The sequence below is a fragment of the Tribolium castaneum genome, chromosome 2, assembly GCF_031307605.1.
Source record: "Tribolium castaneum strain GA2 chromosome 2, icTriCast1.1, whole genome shotgun sequence".
Lineage (NCBI taxonomy): Eukaryota > Metazoa > Arthropoda > Insecta > Coleoptera > Tenebrionidae > Tribolium > Tribolium castaneum.
The window spans coordinates 21,145,382-21,170,797 of NC_087395.1; the positions used below are offsets into that span (position 1 = coordinate 21,145,382).

Sequence of the window (25,416 nt, forward strand, 5' to 3'; positions counted from 1 at the left end):
ATTTTGAGTAATACATTTGTTAAAATGAATTGTTTTTTCATAACTACTTTTATTACGTCTCACAGCAATCTAGATTTTTAAACACAGCAATCGTTTAAAATTGAAAAAAAATAGTGTTTGCTATTTAAATTTTTTGAAGGGGTGGGTTTGTTACTTTTAAGTAATAACATTAGCGCAAATAATATTTCAATATTAATAATATTAACAATTTTCAAAATATCAATAAAAAAATTGAAATGCGCTGTTCAAATTTCTACTATGAACTGAAATGGAATATATGTAAAGAATATGAAAATATGAAAAATCGCTCTATGATGTGAACACATAAACGTATTCAGTACACAACTTAATTTTTTTTTGATTTTTTTAAATATTGTTTTCTTTAATGTTAATCAGTTTATAATAGAGGGAACATACAGGGTAATTTTTTTTAAACAGGCCACCCTGGATACCTTAGCTAGGTATCTCAGAAAATCCCAAAATATGTCAATTTTTATTTACAGGGGGAAGCCTTTAAGAGTACTTTTAAAAGTTGGAACACTAACCCCCCTTGTATACAAACCACCCCTTTTATTTTAGATTTATTTTAAGATATTTTGGATTTTATTTATTTTAGATGTCACCACCCCCTTAGTCTTAAAAGGTGTTTGGCAGAAATTCGCTAAAACTGACCGAAAATTGTATTATCTTTGTGTTTTTTGAGTTTCTAAACGCATTTTTTGAAGTCAAAACAAAAAACTTTTTCGATTAATTTCGCTAACACTGGCTGGAAAATCACGAAATTTAATCCCAATTGATGTTAACTTAGGTGATTTTCGCAATGTAGTGGGTTTGAACTTTATCTTGGAAGATCAAGCCAAAGCTTTATTTGGTTTATTTATCACAATTTTACTAGTTTTTGAGCAAATTTCTTCGAACACAAGTCGAAAAACTATAAAGTTTGGTCAAAAAATTTTATTTTTATATTTTTCAAGCAAATTACTAAATTTAGTCTATTTTTTTTACTTTTTCGAATGTTTTGATACGATTTATACAATCCACAGTGAAGGAATTAACTCTCAAAATTTTGAAAAAAATTAACCGACTTTCAATTTAGACCAAAAACTGTGTGAATTCTGCATTTTCGAACTTTTAACAGGTTTTTGAGATAAAACGGAGTTTTTTAGTAAAATTTCGCTAAAAGTAGGTAAAGATTAGGTTATTTTAACCAACTTTCAATCCAAAACTCATTTATTCTCGTAAAAAACATTTTACAACAATCAATTCTGGTCAAAATGCTAGAAGAGGAAAAAATAACGAATTTAAAACAAAAATTATTTTTTATTTCATTCAGCATTTTTTGAGCCACAACAGTTTTTCAGCTACAAACCCGAAAAGTCACGCAATTATACTCTTGTTGAGGTAAAAACATTGTCAAAACACAGCTAAAAATCTCAAAATAAATGTAATTTGATGTTAGTTTCCCGATTTTGCTAGTTTTTTAGCAAAATTTCGTCAAAATAAGCCGAAAAGCCTTTTTACATTTTTACAATAAAATTGTTCTCTGGAAAATTTCGCAAACACTGATTAGAAAACAACAAAATTTGATCGAAAATTATATTAATTTTACCTTATTTCAGTCAATTTAGATTGTTTTTGGACCTGAAATGCATTTATTTTGTAAGGTCTTGTAACTCAAAATCACAAAAGTGAAATGAAACTGATATTACTTTGCCTATTTTACTAGATGTCGTTTGTTTATGAGCGAAATTTCGTGTAGAAAAATGCCAAAATTTTGTCTAAAAAAAGAGTAAGTTCTACTTTTTTCAAGCTTCTAAATGGGGTTTTCCTATTCTTACTTGAATTAACTAACGTAGCTGAAAATTCACCTGATTGGGTCAAAACTCAAAATAAACATTTTTTATCTTTGAGTCTTGTCACTCGTCGAAGAATGTAATTAACTTTCAATTTTATACATTAATTCGAAATGGTACAAATTGGAATAAGAAGTTGCTGTGTTTGTTATACACCAAATTTTAATCGCACGTTAAAATTTATTTTGCATCAACCGAATAATTAACTTGCAAGTAACTAATTTGTTTTTTGACCTTCCCTGAACGTGTCGAAACGTTACAACAAATTTGTATTTTTTTGTCATTTATCCTAACCACCAACTTCTAACATAAAATCTTGAATTATTTCAAAGCATGATGTGTTTCTACCTATAAGTAGTAGAAAAGTACAGCATTTGCGAGCATTTTTTCAGCACATGAAATGGTTGGACCACTATTAACATAACCCAAATAAAAAAACTAAAACCAACGTAGCACTCTTGGTTGGGCCAACATAACGCACCTAAATCGAAAACTTACCTTAACTAGTTCCTGCTGCAACCTTAACAACTCATTTTGCTGCACATCGAACTGGTGGTTACGTTCGGCAAGTTGGTTCCGTAACAAATCGAGATCTTTTTGAAGATTCAAAATCTTCTCGGTATTCCCAGTCGTATTATCGACCTTCACTTGATTCAAAAGCTGCATCACATGATCGCAGTTCTTGTTATCACCACCCGAAGAAGCCTCTTGTTGCAACTGTTGCAAACACTGCTGTTTCTGTTGCTCCGTAATCCGCAACCTGTTGACAAGTTGCATCGCGTTTTTGTGCTCAATTTCCAAATTTTTGAAAACAGCTTCGCCATTCTTCACTTGCTCAGTGAGCGATGCCACCTGGTCCAGTAACCCTTTGCATTGGTTTTGTACGTTTTCGTGCTCATTGAACGATTGTTGTTGCTTCAATCGGGTCGTAGTCAGTTCTTCTTGCAACTGGTTTATCACGTTTTGCGCGTTTTTAACTTGCGCGGCCAGTTCGCTTATTTGGTCGTCTTTGGCGGTTAAGTTACTATTGGTGTTTTGGCAGTCGTTTCGCAGAAGTTGCACCTCGGTTAGAGCTTTTTCTAGCTCCATGTTCTTCCCGTTCAGTTCAAATTCTAACTGCTTGGTGTCCTGGCTGTATTTCTGTTTGAGCTCGTTTTCGAGCTGTTGTCTCTGGGCTAAGATATGGCTGGATTCGGCACGTGCCTCGATCAGCTGTTCAGATTTCTTGGCCAGTTCTTGCTTCAAATTGGCGGTTTCGTCATTGAAGGACGAAATCTTCTGTTGACATTCTTGCAGTCTTCGGTTCAGTTCATCGTTAACTACTCGGAGCTGGTCTTCGTATTGTTTCACGGCCTCGGAACATTTGTTCTGGAGATTGGCCACAGTTAAGTCTTTCTCTTGAACGGCGTGTTGCAACTCGTCAATTTTCATTCGATACTCGTCGCGCATTTTCGCCAAATCGCCAACAGAAGTGTCACATCTCTGCTTAAGCGATTCTTCGGATTGTAAGGCAATGCGTAATTTTGCCTCCAAATCAGCTTTCATCTGCGCAAAGTTATTCTGGTCTTGTTGTCTCTGCAGCTCGATTTCGTGTCGCAACCTTTCGGAATTTTGCAATTTCTGCTCGAACTCGGCTTTGGCTCTTTCTAGCATACTCTCCCTTTGTTGTATTTCCGCTCTGAGTTGTTCCAATTGAGCTCCGTTTTCGCACCGAGCTGTTAAACCTTGAATTTCAGTCTCGAGACGTTGTTTCAGCTCAAGTAAGCCATTAATGCGCTCATTGGCTGAAGCAAGTTGTCGCTGAAGATCTCCATTGGTCAAAGACAGTTCGTTCAATTTCACATTCAATAAAGACGAAGCTTCCGTATGGCTTGATTTTTGACTTTCAAAGTTCTCAAGTTCCAGACGCAATTTTTCAATTATTCCGTTTTTGGCACACAGATCTTCCTCCAGTTTGCTGATCACGATTGACGATTTGGTGATTTCCTCATTCTTTTGTTGGATTTCTGCCGACAATGCCATCAGTTGCGAGTCTTGAGAAGCCACTTGCCGAGCGTGTCTGCTATGAATCTCATTTTTACTATCCTCGAAAGTGTGTTTAACGTCTTCAAGTTCCTTAGCCAGTTTCTTAATTTCTTCGCTACGTTCGGCAATCGTCTTGTTCGCGTCTGAAATTTGTTGGTCCTTTTGACTAACCTGGAGGTTACATTCTTTCTTGGTGTTCTCAACTTCGGTAATTTTCTCCTTAAGCTCACCTCGAGCTTGTTCCAGATTTGCCTCAACTTCGTGAAGATTAACTCTTTGGCGTTCCAAATCATCAGTCTTGTGCCCCAACTCCTTCCGCACAGTTTCCAACTCATCACGCAACGACTTGATTTCTTTGTCTTTGGCCGCCAGCTCATCAGTTGCAACCTCCAAATCGTGGGCTCTAGCACTGAGGTCCATCTTAAGTTTTTCGTTCTCTTTGGCCAGATCGGCGTGCGTTTGCCCAAACTTCTCAAGCAATTTCCTCTGGTGGTCCAGTTCGTGTTTGAATTTTTCAACTTGTTCATTCTCCTTTTCACAATTTTCGGCCTTGATTTTCGACACCTCTTCGGTCAATTGGCTTATGGTCTTGAGTTTTTCCTCGTTTTCGGCTTTGGCACGATCGACTTGCTTTTGTAAACTTTCAACAAGTTGTGTGGTTGCGGTTTTATCCTCTTCGAGAGTTTCTCTCTTTGTGCGCGTTTGTTCCAGATCTTTTCGCAGAGCTTCGATTTCTTCACGAGCCTTGATCAAGCCTTCTTCAGCTTCGAAGAGTTTGTTGGAGGTTGCTTCCAATTGTTCGGCTTTGTGACGGTCTTCTTCAAGCTTTGCTTCAAGTTCTTTGATTCGTTTAACATAACCCTCGCTGGTAGCCTAGAGGTAAAGTTTTATGAAGAACACAAAAAAACAACAACTAAAAAGCTGATACATGCGAGCATGCTTCAACTTACACTTTGAACAAGAATACTCTCCTATAACAAGTGGATGAAACAATAAATACAAGGACAAAATGTTTGCTATTTTTACCTCGATATCACTTTTAGTAATCGAAGCTTCCTCGAATCGGAATTGGAGATCTTCATTTTTCCGTTTTTCATCTTCCAATTGGCTCAAGAGTTCATCACGGTCTACTTTTAGTTTGGATAAAATGTCGTCACTTTCCCGAACCTTCTGCTCGCACTGTGAGCGATACTATTAAGAGAGAAACATAAAGTTGATTATTTTTTTGATTAATCAATTATTATTGAATCAACAAAGAATAATCAAAGTTGGAATGAAAACAAAATTACAATTTCCATTATGAGAGAAGTGGTTTTCATGCACTGCTAGATTCAAATAAATCATATGCCCGTATTTTGTTTAAATCAATGGTAAATTTTAATTACATGTTTGAACTGCATAATAATGGTAGAAATGAGGTAGCAAACAATCAAATGAAAACACTGAGTCCATAACACAATTAATTCATTGATTCGCAACAAAATGTCTCAATGACTCTTTGTTTTTAATTTTATTGTGTCAATAAATTATTATGGAAATTAATCATACGAATAATTAATGTTTACTTTTGTTACATAAACAAGTCATTTACATAACGGATGGAAAATAGGGCCGCCTTCAGACAGACATACACAAATTGACTAAAATCCTTCTTTTTAGATGAACATTATTAAGAAATGCTGTAATGCTGTAAATATGACGTTGCTGACCTATAAATGCTTTTAAACCATTTAACAAAAAACATTCGTATTTTATTCGTATTCATAATTATATTTGTGATATCATTTTACAATTTCCACGTTTTTTATCATCAATAATTTTTACAAAAACATCCATTTATTCATTAAAAAAATCAATCAGTTCTTATTTATGCGGAAAAATACATTGAAACGGCTTGTTACCGATTTACTTTATTTGTGATTTATCGTTTGTAATAATCCAAGTTTTAAAGAAATTTAACAAAAATTTAACCAGGAATTACTGTGTGGAAACTAGAACTATTTTCAAAAAATCTATGGTAAATAACAAAGTGCCACCACAAATGAAATGTATTTTCACTGGGAAGCTCCAGAAAGTAAAAGCGATTTTCAAGTTCTGACCTACAGAAATTCTTCCCCCTCACTAATAATTTTTTGCCTTAAATTATCCAATTTTTCTGGTGATGTCTTAAAGAGAAAAGCACGTCAAAACTTCAATCAAGCACTTTTGAAAAAATTGGGTATCTCTAGAAACTATCTAAAAATTATCATCAAAAATTTTTTCAATAATTGTTATACGGACTGTTTATTTTTTCCGATAGTTCCGGAATTTCTGAAAAGTACCAATTTTTATAAACTCAGGCAAACGGTAAAACCTAAACATTGTTCGTTTTTTATTAAATGAAGCGGCAAACTTTTAATACCTACTACGATTCTACATTCATAGATGGTATAAAAAAGTGTATATTTGATAACTTTACAAATAATCGTTTGATGTTATTAAGTTTGTAGTCAATTTCCAGATTTTTAGAGAATTTGAATGCTAGAATTTAATAAATTCATTAGAGGTATCAAAAGGAAGGTCATACTCCAAGGAGTCAAAGGATTAAAAAAACATTTCAAAATTTTTCTTCTTCTGTGTACTTAAGCACAAGCATTTCAGACATTTTTTTCACAAAGTATAATATATAATTAATAATTGTGATTAATCCAATGTAAGTAACTGCATACGACGGTCCTCACACTAAAACACTATAATATACTAAAAGTAAGATATGTTTACAATATTTTATGAGCCCGAAAAAAAGGAAAAACGACAGAAACTAATAAATTAACCATTAGAAAAATAACAAATTAACTAACATGCTGATGACATCGTTTATTAAAAATTAACATCATAATAAAATCACTTTTTTTACCATTGACATTTAAGTATTTTAAGTATTAAATTCCCCAAAAATGGAAAAAATGAAATTTCCCACTCGTTACGTAGGAAGTCCGGAGGCATACAACACAACCGCGACTGCAAATTAGGATATTATACATTTCTTGTGTTATTATTGTTTTTTTAACTTTGAAATTTTTACAGTTGTACATTTTCCTTTTCTGTCGTTCTGAGTCCTTTTATTTGTCGTTCGATTAATTATTTTTATCGCTCAAACTCTGGAGCGAATGGGATTTGTAGTTGTCGTAATTGTGAATTTAGACTATGTTGTATGTGATTTTCCGTCAGGAAAAAGGCCTATTTTTGTCGTATAAGTAACGTTTCTGATTTAAAAATTCACGGTCAAATGATATTTCTTTATTTACATTTGGGTGTAATACTTGGGCTGAAAACAATCAAACACTTAAAAATGCTACATTAGAAATGTCACTTATTGTACAATTATTCGTATGAATAATGTCTCATTTATTACTGAGAGATCTGTACTAGCAGTTTGAATGTTTTTGCGTAACTCCCAAACTATTCCAAATAAAAAAATTATAAAGAGTAATAATTTTATAAAGTCTACAGTCAGTGTTTTGTACAACAAACTGCACAATTGAATCTGTATTATGAAAAGCATAGTTAATGATAATTGAAAAAAAGTAATTAAAAGAGAACAATGTAATAATTGATTATAAGACAAAATTCATATCCAAATAACGAGGATATACAGGGTGAAATTGAATTCACTACACATCTGATCGTGATGTGTTTCCTAATTTTTCGCATGTTAGTTGTCTTTGCAAGTGGGGCAAAGCCCCCTTCAGACATTCGAATTACGAAGTCACTCACTAGCTCAAATTACTAGTTTATGTTTAAAAACAAAGTGGATGTAACTAGTTTTATTATAAAAATTTAGAAAATAAAAAGTCTATAAAAAATCGTAATTCGTAATATCTTTCAGTTTCACAAACCAACAATTATTTCAAACAAGTTCTTTTTCCTTTTCATCAAATGTATGAAGATTGTTAAAGACCTAAATGTACTTATTGGCAAGCAATTTAATTTAAAATCAACAATAAAAAATTGCAAGAAAAATGTTGATCATTTATCTATTTTCTTTTAGCTTAAATACCCAGATGTATAAGGAGGCACTAGAAAAGAAATTTACCAAGCTATAAAACAAAAAACGTACGTTTTTTTTGATAATTTGATAAAATTTTCATGTATGTATTTTTTTTGGTGGTAACATTTTAGCCTTCTTTTGAATATCTAAATGCTAGATTATAAACACTATTTTAAAACATGTTTTCAATAACAACGTGTTTTCACTATTTTAAAACACGCTCCCCATAGTAACGTGTTTTAAATTAATGTTTTCACTATTTTAAAACACGCTTCCGATGTTTTAAATTAAAATGTACCAACAAAAAATATTTTGAATAACACTTATGCAAAAACACTTAATGTTCTCGGGTGTCTAGATATGCAACTCGCATACGCTCGTTGCATAATGACAGCCCTTGAACTTTAAGCTTATATTTTCACACTCGTATTATTTATAACTATTACCGCACTGTTTGCATACAACTGAACAAATAATGCCGTGTAAAAAATCGATACCGTAGCAGTCAAAAATTGTAAAAATGTCAATTTCAGTTATCGACGCCAAAAATAGATATTTCAATGACCCCAGATAAGGTAGCTAAGTAGTCGCAAAAGAGCTAAATAAAAAGAAAAATATATCAAAAATTTAAAAACTAATTAGTAAACAATTGCCCAAAATACTACCAACAATTCCACAGTTACACAAAATAACTAAATTTCCTTTAAAACATCTGCGAAACCATACAGAGTGTATCAAAAATACGTGTCTTAAATTTAACAGGTAACAGAGCTCAACAAATAAAACATCTTTACTATTTGTAATTCTTCAATAAAAAAATCGCAGATTTACTTAAAATTTGGAAAAAGATAACATACTGAAACGTGTACCCGGCCTATAAGGGTATAAAATAAAAGAGCTGAACTATTTTCCTTGTCATGAAAACGGACAATTTAAACAATTTAAAACAACAATGAAAATTGTTGCTATGAAAACAAACTAATTATTAAACACTGACCGGCTTGCGTGTACAAAAGAAAGGAGGAAAACACTGAAAATTATAAATAACAATTTTGCAAAATGTTATATTAAAAATATAGAAAAGTTGTTGTATTTGATGAATTTTATTAGGTGTTAAAATTAACACACGTACTTCTGATACACCCTGTATATCTCTCTCTGCATTGGTTAATGTCCTGAAAGCAATCAAAAATGCTCTAGTGACCTAAACGTCTCATTTGAAACAATGGTAGTGCCTTTAACGGCCGGTATTTCAGGTTAAAATCCAGGCTTTCGGATTCCGGTTAAATTTTAACCTCAAGTACGTATTTCGGTACTGGAAATTGGTTTACTAGAAATTAGGTCAAATTTTCAAATTTTCTGGTAAAACCGACCGTTAGGGTTTTAAATGTTTCTTAAAAAATTTGTTATTCAAAAAATAACACAGACATCAGCAATATATAGGTCTTCCGCCTAAACCTCACATTAGAAGTATTGAGAGTTCTAATAAAGACATCTGAAAATTTGTACGCAACTAAAATCCGTTAGGTCCTGTTCAATGAAAATATTTTCAACATGACAGCAGTTTAGGTTAATCGGAAATCGCTATTAACTTTATCAGGTTTCCCCATATCTAAATTTTTAGTTTTAGAAAATTTTTAGGTTTGCACCTTTCACTTAAAAAATCGATACCACTATCATTTCTAAAAAATTTGAAATCGTGTTTGACTCATTTTTCAAAAGTTTCAGTTTTCAAATTTCAAAAAAAAAGTCAGCAAACCCCCAGTAAGAAAAATTGACAGTGATTTCCGGAATACCTAAACGAAAATATTACCATGTTAAAAATATTTTCATTAAAGAGGGCTTGTTGTCAATGTTTTTTGGTTTAATCCTGTACCTACTGAAATAGCTACTTTAAAAATGAAATACCAAATTTAAATCTAACCATTGAGGAAGAATACTATCGTGGATTCTAAAAACAAACAATTCTCTACGTTTTTGTTCCCTACAATTATTCGTAGTACCTTAAACCGTATTAACAGCGTTCAAAAATAAAAATAATGAGGCAATGCAAAATTTTCAGTTTGTTTTTATTTTCTCGGTATACAATATTTGCTACCCTGCGTCTAATTTCATTTCAGTATTAAGTATTCAGTAAAAAATAGATCATTCGATTATAAAATCCAAAATTAGGAAAGCCGTATACACGTAATCCTAAATGTAATTTTTATTAAATCTATTACAATACCTGCTCAAATTCATGCTTAAGTGTGTAGAACTTCTGTTCGGCCTCATCTGCTTGGCTCGCTGCCCTGGTAATTTCGGCCCGTTCTAAATCCCTTTCTTTCAAAAGCTGTTCTATGTGTTGTTGTTTTTCCCGTAGCACATCCTGTCCCAACAAAATCATACATACTCTAAACACTAATTCGCCAGAAGTCCTCATTTCACAGTAAAACCGTTGGTAAAGTCTGCGGCATTACCCCGTAAACGTAGAAATAGTTTACGTACAAACAAAGTACTACAACAGGACAACAAGCAACAGCAACGAGGTCCAGGACACCAGCTACCGACAAATGCCAGCTTGAAACTGAATCGTGATGTTAGGGTAAGTTATTGTAACATTTCCATTTTCGTCGTGGGACGCCGTTATCAAAGTTTTGGAGTTTGAAATTGGTTTTGATGTGTGGGTTTCCGCATGGTCGAAACAGTTGCTTATTTTTAGTTCCTGTAATGAATTCAAGTAAAACTAGAACTGACTAAATGATTAGTTTTTCTACATCGTAGAATTTAATTTGACGCATGTTATACAATACTTAAATGGTTCTTTCGACTTTGAAAGCTAATCGAGCGCAACGAATAACTTTTAAAATTTGCTAATACTATATTGCAGCGGTCAATATATTTCAATTTCAACTTCAATTGCAAGTTATAAATCACTAGATTTCAATTACTGTAACGTATTGTGTTCAAGATACGCACAAACGGAAAACCGTCAGGCACTATAACAAGGAATAATGATAATGTGGTGACGTTTTTTTTTATCAGGACCAAGAAATTGTTGGCACTTCCTTCATGGTTTAAACTCGTTCATCAGTTTCACCTTAAACCAAAATTCGTGATAAATGATTTTTTACACCAGTGCGACCCTGTTATAAATAAGTTCATTCATAACGTAAATGGACACAATTTTTAATTTGATTCAAGTTTTCTGTGATGGCCTGAAAAGGCTTTCAAGATCTCAGCAACATTTTGTTAATAATGACTAGAGCTTTGAAGATTATCTTCAACCAATTACGAAAAGTACAGTCACATCAAAAAGAGTGACACCCCTACCAACCTGGCGGGACAGCGAAAGTTCGGCTAAAATAATTTAGGTCATAAATTTCAACAAACAGGTTAGTTTACGAGAGAGTGTCATTCTTTTTGATCGTGACCGTACCTTTATTTTTTTTAATACAACCAAAGAAGTAGGACACATGTTAAACAAATTGTAGTAGTTCTATGACTTCAAGCTCTTTACAAGGGCTCCAGAAAAGAGAATTATTTAAACATGATTTAGCTTCAAAAATTTTTTAGAAAGCATCTTAAAATATGAATTTTAAGGGGTTTTGAACAAAATAAAATAAATGAGATAGTAAAAAAAATACGAATAAATAACTATCCTGTCTTAAAATAAAAGTGATGCTACAAAATGATTTTTAAGGGATTTTGAATAATGAAATTAAACAGTAAAAAAATAAATAATATACCTACTGTATTTTATTTCACATCAGTCACCATTTCCATGTGTGACAGCAACTTATTTTCACATTACATATTTCCTAAAATTAAATTTTGTTCTAAATTGAATAAAACTGCAAAAATTTTGACTAAATATTTTCACCTTCCTACAATCTCGTGAAAAGTTTTAGAGAGACTACAACACTAGTCAGAGTTTTATTGAAGATGATCTTCACCCAATTTCATCAGAAACAATTTGTACTAAAAATATATCTTAATTTTGTATTGTTGAAAAAAAGTATGACTTCAAGCTCTTCTTACAACTCAAAATCTTGATGGAAGAAAACTAGTTAATTCTTGAAAAAGTTTCGAAAACTCTTTGGAAAGCATCTTAACATACCAACTTTAATAAGGGTTTTTGAATATAATATGTAAATAAATTAAATAATAAAAAATGGAAACAAATAACACAGAATACTGTATTTAGTTCACATTAGTCGCCATTTCCATGTGACCTTTTCACAAGTCCAATACATTTTGTCTTAACATCGACATATCAGAAGGTACAAAAATTGAAACGTGATTAAAGGTTCCTGTGAAGCTATAAGAAGTTTTAAAATACCTACCCAGAAATATATTCTTAGCACTGGACAAAAATCTGAAAGAATATCTCCAGCTAATTCCATCAGAAATACTTTGTACTAAAAATAACTCTTAAAAGTCCGTTTCTTTCGATATCTAACTTAGGTCTGAACAAGAAACAGCAGTTCTGTTTAAAAAAATAGTTCTGTGACTTCAAGCTCTTCTTACAAATTGAAGTATTAAAGAAAGAAAATTCTTTAATTATAAAAAAAGCATATTACTCGTACAATATGAAGTTCAAGGGTTTTTAAGTGTAGGTAATAACTAAGAAATAAATAAAATAAAATAAAAAAACTATACAAATAATTAACATACTGAAATTTTATTTCACATCAATCAACTTTTCCATTGGACAGACGAGACGTTAAGTTAGAAGAGAAGACTATGTTAGAATAATAAACCAAATCCATTAAGAAGCACCATCATAATGGTTCGGTTTCAAAATTTAAGGTTTTATTCACAAAATCGATCATAGGTATAGTTGTTTAAAATACAGGATGTTCCTTCTATACCCCACATTAGAAGTATTGGTAATTCTAATGATAGTCACCTGAAAATAATCTCTTAGGTTCTGCTCAACAGGAAACATTTTTGGGTGATTATTTTTGACCGAATGGTTTCAAAAGAGAAATTTAAAATTGATAAAACAATAATAAAGTATCAACAAAACCCTGAAGAAATCAGACAATAATTCAGCGCACAAAAGTTATTTAAAAACCTAATAAGTACTTCTTTTTAAATTTTTTTCACAGTCTTCTACTTTTATTACTAGTGAATTATAAAACTATAACTTTTCGTGAGTGAAGAAGACTTGGGACGGTTCCATACTTGATGATGATTTGGGTGTCTAATCTTTACGACCGCACCTTATATATCGGTTGTAAACAGCTTTACAAGTTAGAGCAATAAAAGTCTTCCAATTTAGAGACTTTAATTGATAATTTTTCACAAGTGTTAATTCAAAACACCAATTAATACTTCGAATGAAAGACCAGCTTTTGACTACTTTAAATCATCTTATCACCTAAACTCCTCTGCAAACCATAGCTGAACGGCTTTTAGAATTATGACCTGAATGTTTATGTCCTTTTTCACATTTTAGGCAAGGTTTATCAACACAATGTAAGAAACTTTTCTCACATTTGCATTCAACTAATTTTCCACTATCAATTTTATCTTTACATCCAAAAACTTCGAAAATTAATTTAGAAAAGTATTTGTTGAATTGCTGAAAATTCCCACCTTACAGAATTCTTGCATTAAACACGCAATTATTTATAATATTTCGCACAAAAAGAAAAATTATTATTATTACTCTGAGAAAACAAAAATATGGACGATTATTACGAGCTAAACTTTACTGATTTTTACTGTTTTAAAAAATGGATTCATATTAGAGTTTTTAACTGTTTCTGTTAGGTTTCGGGTCCGGAATGAATTTGTGTTTAATTGTAATTATAGATTTCGCTCGGATGTCCACTAAAAATTAAAAGACAAATTGAATGTTTGTTTTAATTGATACAAAATAAGACATGAAAATTGATAATTGATTTCGTCCCACGACGCAGACATAAAGGTATATTAAATATTAATTTAAGAATTATGCCCTCACTAGTATAACATTTATTGTTTCAGATAACAACAGTATAATTTAATTAAGCATTCATCTAGCACAAAACAAGGAGAGACCGTTGCTGTTGCTTATTTCTTTATTTTTCACAACTGGAAAAATCCCACTCAAATTCTCAACACGCCTACAATCGAGAAAACTGGAAAAGGAAGGAACAGTGGCTTGTGGGTCAGTAAAAATTTTATTAAAACATAAGAACTTACAACTATAACTCTACAAAACTAACAACACTGTTACAATAATTACCAAAACAATAAACTATGAACCATCAACATCTACGCCTACAGCATTCTGATCGTAGTTAATAATTAAAAAAATGCATAACAGAAGCAAAAGCCAACGGTTTTACTGTGTCGTGTTGAACGGCAGGTTTAGTAAGTTACCTGAAGAGCGGTCCTCGTGGGAATGGGCGTCGAAGTTTTGGGCGCAACCTTCTGACAAACAAACAAAAGTCACACCAGGCGTTTTAGAACGTCAAAGAAGCCAACACAAACCAACAAAAAATTAATAAATTCGTGTTACAAATACCACAGCTACGCAATTGAAACCTACATGTTAGAAATCAAAATCGGAATCGCATGCATGTTATTGTTACCACACTGGACTTATCTGTGGTTGGTTGGTGTTGTCCACGGAGAGAGATAAGTTAGGAGTATTCACCAACCACTCGGAAATGAAGTGTGCGAGTAAGGCGGTCCGATTGCTAAATAATGAATATCTTAGGTTTAAAAAATTCTAAAACATATACAAATTAGACAGATCATCTAGTAAATTAAACTGCCTACAAGCCAGAACAAAAATATTACTGATGTTCTAACGCGAGGTATTTTAAAATGACTTAAATAAAATTCCGAGTTACGACTTGTGCATCGTTCTTCTGAATTAAAGATAGGATAATTAAAGATAAGATCATAAACTGCTGTTTTTAGATAAAATTGTCAGCCAGACGGTTATAGAGAATTAAATCTTTAAGATAGTGTTCACAGATTTTTTATTTTATTTTATATTTTACCAGCCCAGTGCAATATAACACTTTATTTCGCAAAAACAGTTGTCTAAAGACTTTTGATAGTAACAAAGGGCCAATATATTTTTTTTCTGTGTATTAAAAATGAGGGGAACAAGTACTTCTAAATTAACATTAATACTTTCTATTTAATTTTGATAATTTATTTGTAGCTAGCATTACCTGTTGCAAAAAAATTCTTACAGTAAGTACTATCTCATTCTCATTAGTACCAAATAGTAGAAAAAAAAAGAATTTACGGTTTGTTGCCTAATTTTGCTCGAGCAGATTGTCCAGATTTAATTTAAAAACTTTTCATTCTAATTTTAGGTTAAAAATTTCATACTTTTGTTTTTAGAAAATTTTATTTCTCAGTTATTCAGTTTTTATTAATTTTTTTGCTTTTCGTTTTTTTCTCCTGTTTTTTTCAGATCAACTTTTAAGTAGACATTATTTTCAGAGATTTATTCAGTTTTTCATTTTTCACAATTTTGTTCTGCTCTATTTTTCAGTAGGTAGTTCAATTTAGGTTTTACTTATATTTTTCATTTTTACACGGTTCATTATTTTTGATGCGTTTTTAAAATTTTCGAAATACAAATTTCAATTATTTCACAAAGTTTTTTCAAAATTAAATGCCGAAAGATCACTAACCTACACTGAAAATAAAACAACGTTTGCCTTTTTTGAAAGTTATAAAAAGTCTTTTACGCAGAAATGAAATTATTTTACAAAATTCCGTCAAAAATAGAGCAAAAAATAACAGAATTCAGTCGAAGGTTTTATGATTTTTGCTTTTAATTTAAACAAGTTTTTGACAAATAGCTCCGAATTTGCTAGGATTTATGGTATGGTTGTATCAACAAAAAATATTCACTTTTCAATACCGCAACGAATGATATAAAAATAAACAGAGGTGGAAACCATGTTACACTTTTGTTCTCTAAATTTCTCACGAAAATAGTTGACAAACCGAGTTTTTGGCAAATAACTAGATATGTGTTAAAATTTGCGATCGGTTTATATAAGAAAAATTGTTAATTTTTTAATATCGCATCGAATGACATAAAAATAGACAGAGGTTCCCATTAAAAAAAAAGAAAGCTTAAGTTTGATAGTAAACTGCTGTACTAATTCAGATCAATCAAACTTGATTAATAAGTCTGTTAAACCTTATTTAATACGTACTTAGTATCTAATTATATTACAAAAGAAGTACTGTTTGTATTTTTTATTAATTTTTTGATGAATTTTAAATTTTTTTAAGTTAAAAAACTGAGAGGAACTGATAGTAAATTCAAAAATAATAATTTTTTATTGTATTAGAAAATATAAATATACATAATAAAAACTGAGGAACTTAATAAAAATAAAATAAGTTAAAATAAAAATGTCTGATCTTTATTGTAACAACGTTTTGTTTGTATACCATTAAATTTTTAACCGCAAGGACCCTTCAAGATAATCACTCAGGCAAGCGTATTGTGTGATTTACTGATTTATTGCAGAAAGTCTGTAGTCTTTCAGACGAACCGATCAATATCGTAAATTTTTTCGGGTCATCCTTGTCAAAACATCTTATTGTAAGGGTTGCTTAACTTAAACACCATTATCTGTTGTAAAATTTTATGGTGTACAAAGAAAACTTTGCTAGAACATAATAGTATGCAAAATAAGTCTTGTAACTACATTTTTTTTAATAAACGCAATTGTAATAATCTACTATTTTTGCTATTTTTCAAAAACTAATAATAATGAAGAGCAATTTTTTAAAATTGTGTGTTTTTCAATATAATTGCCGTTTGTTGCCACCAGTAGTCTATAAACAATCTATTTTGTTAAATAAAGTCTCACTGTGGCGTATTTCTCAGGTAAAATATTGTTTTTAGAACTCTGAATGTTCAGAAAGTTAAAGCTAAAGTTCAACAAATCTGTAAACACCCTCTTAACGAAAATTTAATCTCCACAACTGCCTGATCCTTTGGCTCTAAATACAATAGTTTTTGATATAGCTTTAATTTTTGTTTTCTTTTTAATAAAAAAGACCTTGGGAATTTGAGATAAGTTATTTAAAAATACATTCCTGTATAATCTTTTTTTTCGGGGATGTAGGCAATTTAATATAGTATAGATGTTCATCTAATTTGTATTTGTTTTAGAATTCTGTAAACCCAAAGTAATATTCATTATGTAATCAATCGGAGTGCATTTATTCGCTCACTTTCAAAGTGGCTAGTGAATACTCTTAACTCTTTCTCCTTCCCAAGAATTCGTGTGTTCAGAAACAACACTCAACCTACCTTCGGAGTTAGAGACGTGACCCCAAGCCTTACCCTCGATGCAGTGCTGGTGCGGGAGGCCAAAGACGTCATTGATTCCTTTGAGTTGGCTCTTCTAATCCCCGTCGGGGGAAGTCCCGGACCACCTGAATGAACCACACAAGCTCCAGGCTTGTGCTTCGATGGTGATTTGCTCACTTTAGAAATGGGAGCAAAAAGGCCAAAATGTGGACGGCATTCAAAGTACCTACAAACGGTGGTTCAAATTTTGTCGATGTTTGACAATGAAAGAACCTTTTTCCTTCAACTGAACCATCGTTTTTTCCTCGTGGGTCATCAAGTTCAACCCCGACCCACTCGCCAGGAGCAAAATCAGTAAGGCCCATATAACGCACGGTACCAACTTTGGAACCTTGGGTGCTTTTAATGATAACTCGATCGCCGATTTTGAAATCGACATGTGTGGCACTTGAGGTCAGGCTTGTGTTAGAATTGCCTTCAAATAACCATTTTAGAAGAGAAAAATTATGAGTGTTGCAGCAGTACTTAGAGACGCAGGAGTTCTGAGTAAGCTTCTGGTACTCCCAGTTGGTGAAATTGGACTTCTCCTGATACCATTAGTCGGTGAAGTGAATGTTTCATTCGAACCCATTCCGGGTTGTTCTAACGGTTCTCTCGTCAGACGAGTGAGTCGCGAGAAAACACCTTTTTTATTCTCACACTGGAAATATCTGACACCGGCGACGGAACCATCGTTTTTGCCTAAAACCCTACACTTTATCCCAAGCCAGAAGTGAGAGAAATCTACCGATAGGTTCGTCTAAAGCAATCCCTGCCCATTCTCCTGGCGCAAACTGAGTCTCCCCGATGTACGCTATAGTACCAGGTTTCGTGCCTCCAACCCATACTCTTTGACCAATCATAAAACTATCAGTGTCTTCAGTTAAGACAGCGCTCGAATCTATCCAAAAATGTACATTCAGAGAAAGGAAATTTGAGGAGAACTGGAGACAAAAGTTAAGTACCTGAATGACGGCTGAGTCCAGCTTCGCTCAAGCGTCTTGGATGCAAATCCCAAAGACCCTCCATAGATGAAGCAGTACTACCAACTATGCAAGCAACACACAAAGCAACACATTACATGCAAGTGCAAACGAAATTGTGACATTACAATACACAAAACATGGAAAATGATGAAATGAAAGACTTACTAGAAGAGTATCTATAACGACGTGGTGCGCTTTTTAAATAATCCAAACCGTCTTCCTCGCTTTCATCCATCTCCATAAGGTCTAACAACACCACCAAATATGCAATCAAGATAACGATGACATGCACAGAAACAGGAAAACATACTACAGCACATATTCAAGATTTTGTCTCTCGGACATGTCGACACAAATTATTCATATTCCATTGATTACAATCTAGGAAATAAATGAACTGAAGTTCTAACACGTACGATTACGTTTGAAGCGGTTTGAACTTAAAATAAAGTGACAAAAATTTATTTCCAGTTATCTGAGGTTAAAGGCATTGGCAGTTTAAAATACAACTTTGTCTTAAATGATAGCGCTAAAGACGTGTATTTCAACTTTTCAACAGTAAAATGTTTATAGCTGGCCTCTAACTCAGTTCGGTTTAAAGTTGGGATTATAACTTCATTACCGCGCCAGTATTTGTTACAAATTTAAGATCAGATAGATTTGAATTATATAATGAAAGTGTACCAAAACTTAATAAATTTTCTCAGATATTTATGTAAAGTTCAAGGTAAAATTTTAAACAGAAAGAAGTCAATTTTGATGAGAGGTTTTGTGATAAGTCACAAAGTACAGACTCATCCAGAAATACTGAGTCTGTTGGCAACACTGGACTTACCTTTTTAAGAATACCAATGGAGTACGCTTCCAGTTAACAACAATTTAACATTCTCATGGGGTTGTACGTCAAATAATTGTCAAGAAAAATCGAATTCGGTTGCAATGTCGCAAACTACGAGAGCAAATACTTTCAAATGTGTTGCCAACAGACTCAGTATTTCTGGATCAGTCTGTAAATACGTCGGTTATTTGTCATTTCCAAAATTTAAAAAAGAAACGTTGAAACAAAATTAACATGTTATTTTCGATTTCCATTAAAAGGGGTAAACTAAGTTCCCCATTCCCTTAAGAATAATTATAATAAGATATTTTTTTAATAAATGTTGCCGTCATGCACCAAAGACGAATCCACATTGTAAATAAACAAATCCAATGTCCCATTTTTCACACAGGTATCTATGAACACAATAATAATGTTACATTTGAATTCAAGTTACAGGAAAACAAGTCCACACATAAGAAAATAAAACTTCTTTATATCTTTTTTTAATGAATTTTCAATTTTGCCTCTATATCTTAGAAAGAATAAACATTCGGATTAGACAAATTGAGTTATTCTGACTTCGACTAATCTCTACTTAAGATCTTTACACAACTTTCAAACACACACTGTACTTATTACTGTTTTGCCGAAGATACAAAATTTGTTTTACCTATTTTTAACTTTTGTTTCTTGGGAAATCAAATTAAAAGACAAAATTTTGAGGAAAAAAAGAGCCCATTTTAATTATTGAAAGATTTCAGTGATAGGAATGGGAAGGTTCTGTAATGTCACAAAGCGACTTCTGATTTTAGAAGCACTTATATTTTTCATCCAGTGAAATTTTGAAAAAAAAATCAACCGACATAAACGAAATTTTCAAATAGGTAACGTAGGCAAAATAAGTAAATAAAATGTTTTCAGTTTTCAAGTTTTTAATAAAGGGAGATTATAATCAATCATCCATCAAGTTGCCTTTGCCAACTGACAAAAAACTAACTTGATGCAGGATCATTTATGATCACCTTGTATTATCATTATGCTGATTGTACAAAAAATAAAAGTGCAAAATAATTATGAGCATACTTCGTAAAACTTCAGTATTATTAGCATTTACTTTGTTGATTTTACAAATTAACACTTGTTTTATACCTTTTTCGTCATGTGTGTAAACAGACAAAAATTCTAAATTTCAAATATTGTACAAAAAGAAAAAACATACGGTAAAAAAGTAGAAATATGTTTTCTAATGAAACTATATTTCTGTTTTTTTTAGTACTATACCAGACCTGAAATTTTAACACCGCTTTGAGAATTAGAAAAAAATTAAATAGTTATAAAATAAAGAAGTAAAAATTCTGAACGGAAATATACCTTATTTAGTCATACAAGTAAAATTAACTGTTATTGTAAAAAAAATTGTGTAAAAATACTAAACACGTTCGAGTATTTTCCTACAATTAAGAAGTATATTTATTATTTATTGACAGTACTGACATGAAAATTAACTATAATTATTCCAAAGAAAAAAGACAGCACTTATAGATAATGTACCGAAAGAACTCGGTTAAACACGACCTCACTTAAATTAAAAACAAAACTTAATGAAGCTCACATTTCATTCTATAGAAATATTTATAGTTATAAGAATCCAGTGTTTAATACGTAAAAATGCATACCTAAAATGTTTTAGTCTTATGATAACAACCAAAAAGGAGTTGAATTATACAGTTTAAAATAAGTAAGGCATAAAATTGATACCTTTATTATGGCTTATTATTCAAATAAATTCTCATTTTGACATTATTTCAAAATTTATGACGTCAGCAGTTTTTACACCTCATAAAATAAAGGAATAACAAAAAGATAAACCCTTTTGTGTTTGTGTACGTAATTATCGAAAAAAGTTTAATTAATTTTTCTGATTACTATCAGAAATATATAGAACTGTATGTACTACTATCGAAAATTGTTGATTGCCTTTTAAAGAATTTAAAATGACATTATTACTCAAAAACCAATAACGTCATACATGTTGTTATGGTGTCGAAACGTAGCATTTATGTTTTTTTATTAATTTTACCAAAGTCTACTACTTCGATTTCACGCATTACTTTAAACTCACCTTCTGTATATCAAATATATTGCTCGAAACCATTAACGGGGTATTCCATGCAAATTATGATAAAATTAATACGCCTTTAAAATAAAACTAGAAGTACTTTTTATATTTCCAATAAAAGTTTTAACGACAAAAAGTGACACACATCAAAATAACAATAATATGAGAAAGATATATCGACATGTTTACCTTTACTAACTACAGTAATCATAGTGCTGTAATATATTTTCAATTCGTAAAAAAGAAAGAGTAGTGACAACACAATAGTGACAATACAAACACGTTCCATTTAAGTACAATGCAAATTACATACCTGTCAATCTATGTCTTCCAAAATCATCAGTTAGTCTTCTTATTGAATCATCTGAACTATCTACGAAGCCACAAAACACAAAAATGTAGCAAAACCAAGCAGAAAACAAAATTTTGAGAACTTTCACAGGTAGCGTTTTGGAATCAACAAAGAGTGTAGTTTTTCATCCCTGTAATCTAAACTAACCGACAGAACCTTGACTCAGTATTTCGTAACTTGTAGCAAATTAAAAATCCAAATCAACCCACCAACAACCCACTTTATTTATATTACATGTTATTAAATCGAACTGATAGTGACGTGATCATGTAAATATCGACGGTATTGATTTATGACGCGAAAAAATCAAATCTGGAACATCCTTCCAAACACTGTTAATAAATAAAAGTGACGCATGGCTTTAGGAATACCCAACACTCCCGTGTGCGAAATGACTTCATTAAGCAAACATTTGAATATGTCCAAGTTTATTATTTAATTAATGGCAATTTTCTATCCTTGAGGAAAATTCAGAAGCCAAATCATACTCTTCTTTCCATTGTGATTAAAATTGACACGACAGGTTTGTGATTGTTGAAAATATTTACTTGTGATTCTAAAATTAATGATTAACAGTGTTTAAAGCACTACACGCCTACGCTAATCCGGCATTTTTCTCGGTCACATGTAGGTTAGCCTTAGCATAGAAGGTGGATAGTGTCAAGGAAGCAAAAGCGGAGATTCCGACGCTAGTCCAAGCAACAAACTTGAATAATTCATTAGGGACGAAAAATAGCATTGACACGAACTTTGCTCAAAAATGCAGTTTTTAATGAAAACATTGTCTTAAAACGCCCACATTCACTAACATTTTATTTACGGAAACGTGCCTCTAATGTTAATTACAAGACTGGAAGGGTCAATCTTGGAGAGAATGTGTCACGTATCAAAGTAAAACGCTAGTTTAGTTAAGTTTGCACAATCATCCCTCTGTGGATTGAGGTGTCAAAGGGTAATAAACGTAAAAATTAGATTTGCTCGAGAATTGAATGAGACAATTCCGTTTTACCTACTTATTACAGTAAACAAGCCTACACGATCTCTGACACTGTTTAAGGATAACACTCCACATTGACTGAGATATAATATTTTAATAATAATGTCTCGGTGGGCGTCAAAACTGAACAAGGGCTCGTTTAGTAGAAGCGCCAGGATATTACTAATTATCTCATATTGTATAATAAGATCAATTTTTTAGTTAGTTAAGGCGGAGCGCATACAAAGAAATAAATTACAAGGAATGACTTTGACTTATTTTTAGTAAACAATTAAATTACTGATAAATTACGCAACAGAAAGCTTCGTTTTATAATAATAAAACTTATGAGAACAACGCGGCATTACAATAAAAGTCACCTTGAACATTTTCTATAATGAATATATTTCACTATTGTTGCAAGAAACATGAAAGAAAATTGAATTAACACAGGCGGTACCACGACTTGTTGACTTTTGTAATTTGGAACCGGGCACTAAAGTGCGAATTACGTATCTAATTTTTTTATAAAATTATTGTCCCAACCAATTATGGGTTGCAGTGGAAAAGTAAAATGAAAATTTGCATGACCTTAATTCGTTGCTAGCAATCAACTTGTGCCGTTTTTTATTTCATGCCAATTAAAAAGAAAATTAATATTCTCCTTATGCAATTGGGAAAATTATTTTACACTTTATTACTCTTTCCAACAAAGCAATCCCCTTTATGACCGGCATTGAGTGATAAAGCAAATTGAAAAATTCAAAAACGCTACCTCCGAAAAATCAGTTTTTCTCACCGTGGTAATTCATATCCGGCTCTGTGAACGCAATGGATGGCATTTAGCCCACTGTTTTTGCAACAGACAATGAACAACAACACCTGCAAGTCGGGTGACTGAAAGCGGACTGAAAGATAGTTGTCTTATTATTGCGAATGGGACAAATGGGGGGACCGAACTTTCCGTCAAGTTCTCGATTCGACAACTTGTAAAAACACGCGAAACCCACAGAGGAAGACCGCTCTGCTCCTTAAATGCAATGTTGAAGTGGAGCAACAGCCCGAAAAAACTGTTTTTCATAAAAATCGGTGAAAAGGAAACGTCTGACCTTATTCAAAATTATTATATTTCGGTCTAGTACACATTACCCTAATAAAAATCTAGTGTTTACTTAGCGTTTTACTACTGGAAGATAAACACTTCTTTAGATGGCACTTACCATTATTCATAAACTGCGCAGTAAATTTCAAAAAACGAAAAAATCATTGTAGGTTTTAATAAGTCATCTGTTGTAGGAGTCGGTTAAAAAAATGACAGCTCATTAATACTAATAACGAATGTATATTGCAATTTTGTCATCTGCGTTTGTGAAAAGAAGCAAACAATGAGTTGACATCACGTTACAAAGAATTCAATAAATCTCCCAAGTGTGATTTGAATTAATTAGGTTTTAATTTAATCACAAAATGATGAAGAAGACTGGACGTGTAGGCACAAGCGTAGGAAAACGGATATTTTTTCAAAACCAAACGTATCTTTGTCGTTGTAAAACGGCCCAACTCCTGCAGTGGGAGGATAACTAACAAATTAAGAAAACTGTAATTAGATTTTTTCACAATATAAAAGTGCCCGTAGTACCAGTCACCCACAATTCAATTTTAATAGTGAGTAGGAAACATGCCAAAAAGCGGCAACATTATACAAAAATATGCAAAAATGCCGCACATAAAGATTAATAACGACTTTTGGTGATAAAATTTATTAAAAGCACCCACAAACAATCAATCGAAATATTTTTAAGGCAAAATGTAATAAACGAACGAGTGTGACGGTACAGTTGGAAAAAATTTCGTGTTTACAATTTAATTTTTCATTAAAATTGTCCGCTCTTTTCCTTCTCCATAAACCATGAAAATTGGAAATATCGCTGCTTTTTTAAATTAGTTTTTAAATCATGTGTCGTACAAGATTTACGGAAAGTAATAATTATGCTGCTTTATTAAGACACAATCGAGGCCACAGTGCAAAAAATTAATGTTACAAATATTTTGGAAACAATAGATATTCAATAATTCGCAAGTTATTATGTTAATCGGCAGATAAAAACTGCAATAACCATTATAAATTCAATTAATTAGTCAAACTATTTATAATAATCATAATCAAAACTGCCGAGTTGTTGAAAAAAACTAGAATACATTAGCTTGCAGGAAGAATACATCATAGAAATACACAAATGTAATTATAAAAATAAAAGCGGTTCTAATGAGGCGCCAATTTAGGATAATGGAGATAAATTGCTTCCAAAACACGCCGAATTACAGGATACTACAAAATACGTTATTTCCCACAACTAGTTCAATCTTGTCCAATTAATTTACAAAACTTTTCCTTGTCCGCTGAAAGTCACATCTTTATTTAATAAATTCTCATTTGACAACAAAAGGACATCACCTTTCTAATTCTAATTATAGAACTACACAAGCATGCACAAAAATATTTGTGATTTCTGCATGAATGAAATAATTGTAATGGAATAATAGAAGGTTTTACATTCACATCTTGCATTTAAGTCAATAGAGCAATAATTATGCACATACTGTATCATATTGCGGTTGAAACACTGCATACTAATGGTAAATGTTCGCGTAAGTACTAGATAATTATTATTAAGTTTAAAATAAAATGCTGGTTTATGAAAGAACTCCCTATAAAGCAAAACGGGAACACCACTGGAGCGTATGAAAAGATCTTACGGGGGATAATTAAGGGTTGTAGAATAAATTTTTATTAAAAAAGTAATTCCCCTGTTTTCATTTTATACGTAACAGGCGTAAAAGAAACTCCTTTATTAAAATCATAACCGGAGGCTGAAATAATTTGGAAAAGATTTTTATGAAAATATAAATCATGTGCTTTTTACCAAAGCAAAAAAAAA

General features: G+C 31.9%; 1 protein-coding gene across 18 annotated transcripts in view; it reads right to left on the minus strand.

Moving 5' to 3' along the window:
- CLIP-190 (Cytoplasmic linker protein 190) overlaps positions 1-25,416 on the minus strand; it is a 45,612-nt gene that overhangs the window by 11,794 nt on the left and 8,402 nt on the right. For 4 of the 18 annotated variants that reach the window (XM_015983676.2, XM_064354879.1, XM_015983674.2 and 1 more), the window contains 12 exons: positions 21,463-21,522; positions 18,376-18,456; positions 18,190-18,273; positions 17,973-18,125; positions 17,711-17,926; positions 17,459-17,660; positions 17,186-17,411; positions 14,263-14,313; positions 10,136-10,276; positions 4,905-5,069; positions 4,829-4,849; positions 2,352-4,751 (listed from right to left, as the gene is read on the minus strand). In XM_015983676.2, the coding sequence (XP_015839162.1) occupies positions 2,352-4,751; positions 4,829-4,849; positions 4,905-5,069; positions 10,136-10,276; positions 14,263-14,313; positions 17,186-17,411; positions 17,459-17,660; positions 17,711-17,926; positions 17,973-18,125; positions 18,190-18,273; positions 18,376-18,456; positions 21,463-21,522 (3,800 nt within the window). Of the gene's footprint in view, positions 1-2,351; positions 4,752-4,828; positions 4,850-4,904; positions 5,070-10,135; positions 10,277-14,262; positions 14,314-17,185; positions 17,412-17,458; positions 17,661-17,710; positions 17,927-17,972; positions 18,126-18,189; positions 18,274-18,375; positions 18,457-21,462; positions 21,523-23,276; positions 23,451-25,416 lie in introns of those variants that run through there. The other 14 variants (XM_015983678.2, XM_064354881.1, XM_064354880.1 and 11 more) reach the window with 14 other exon arrangements.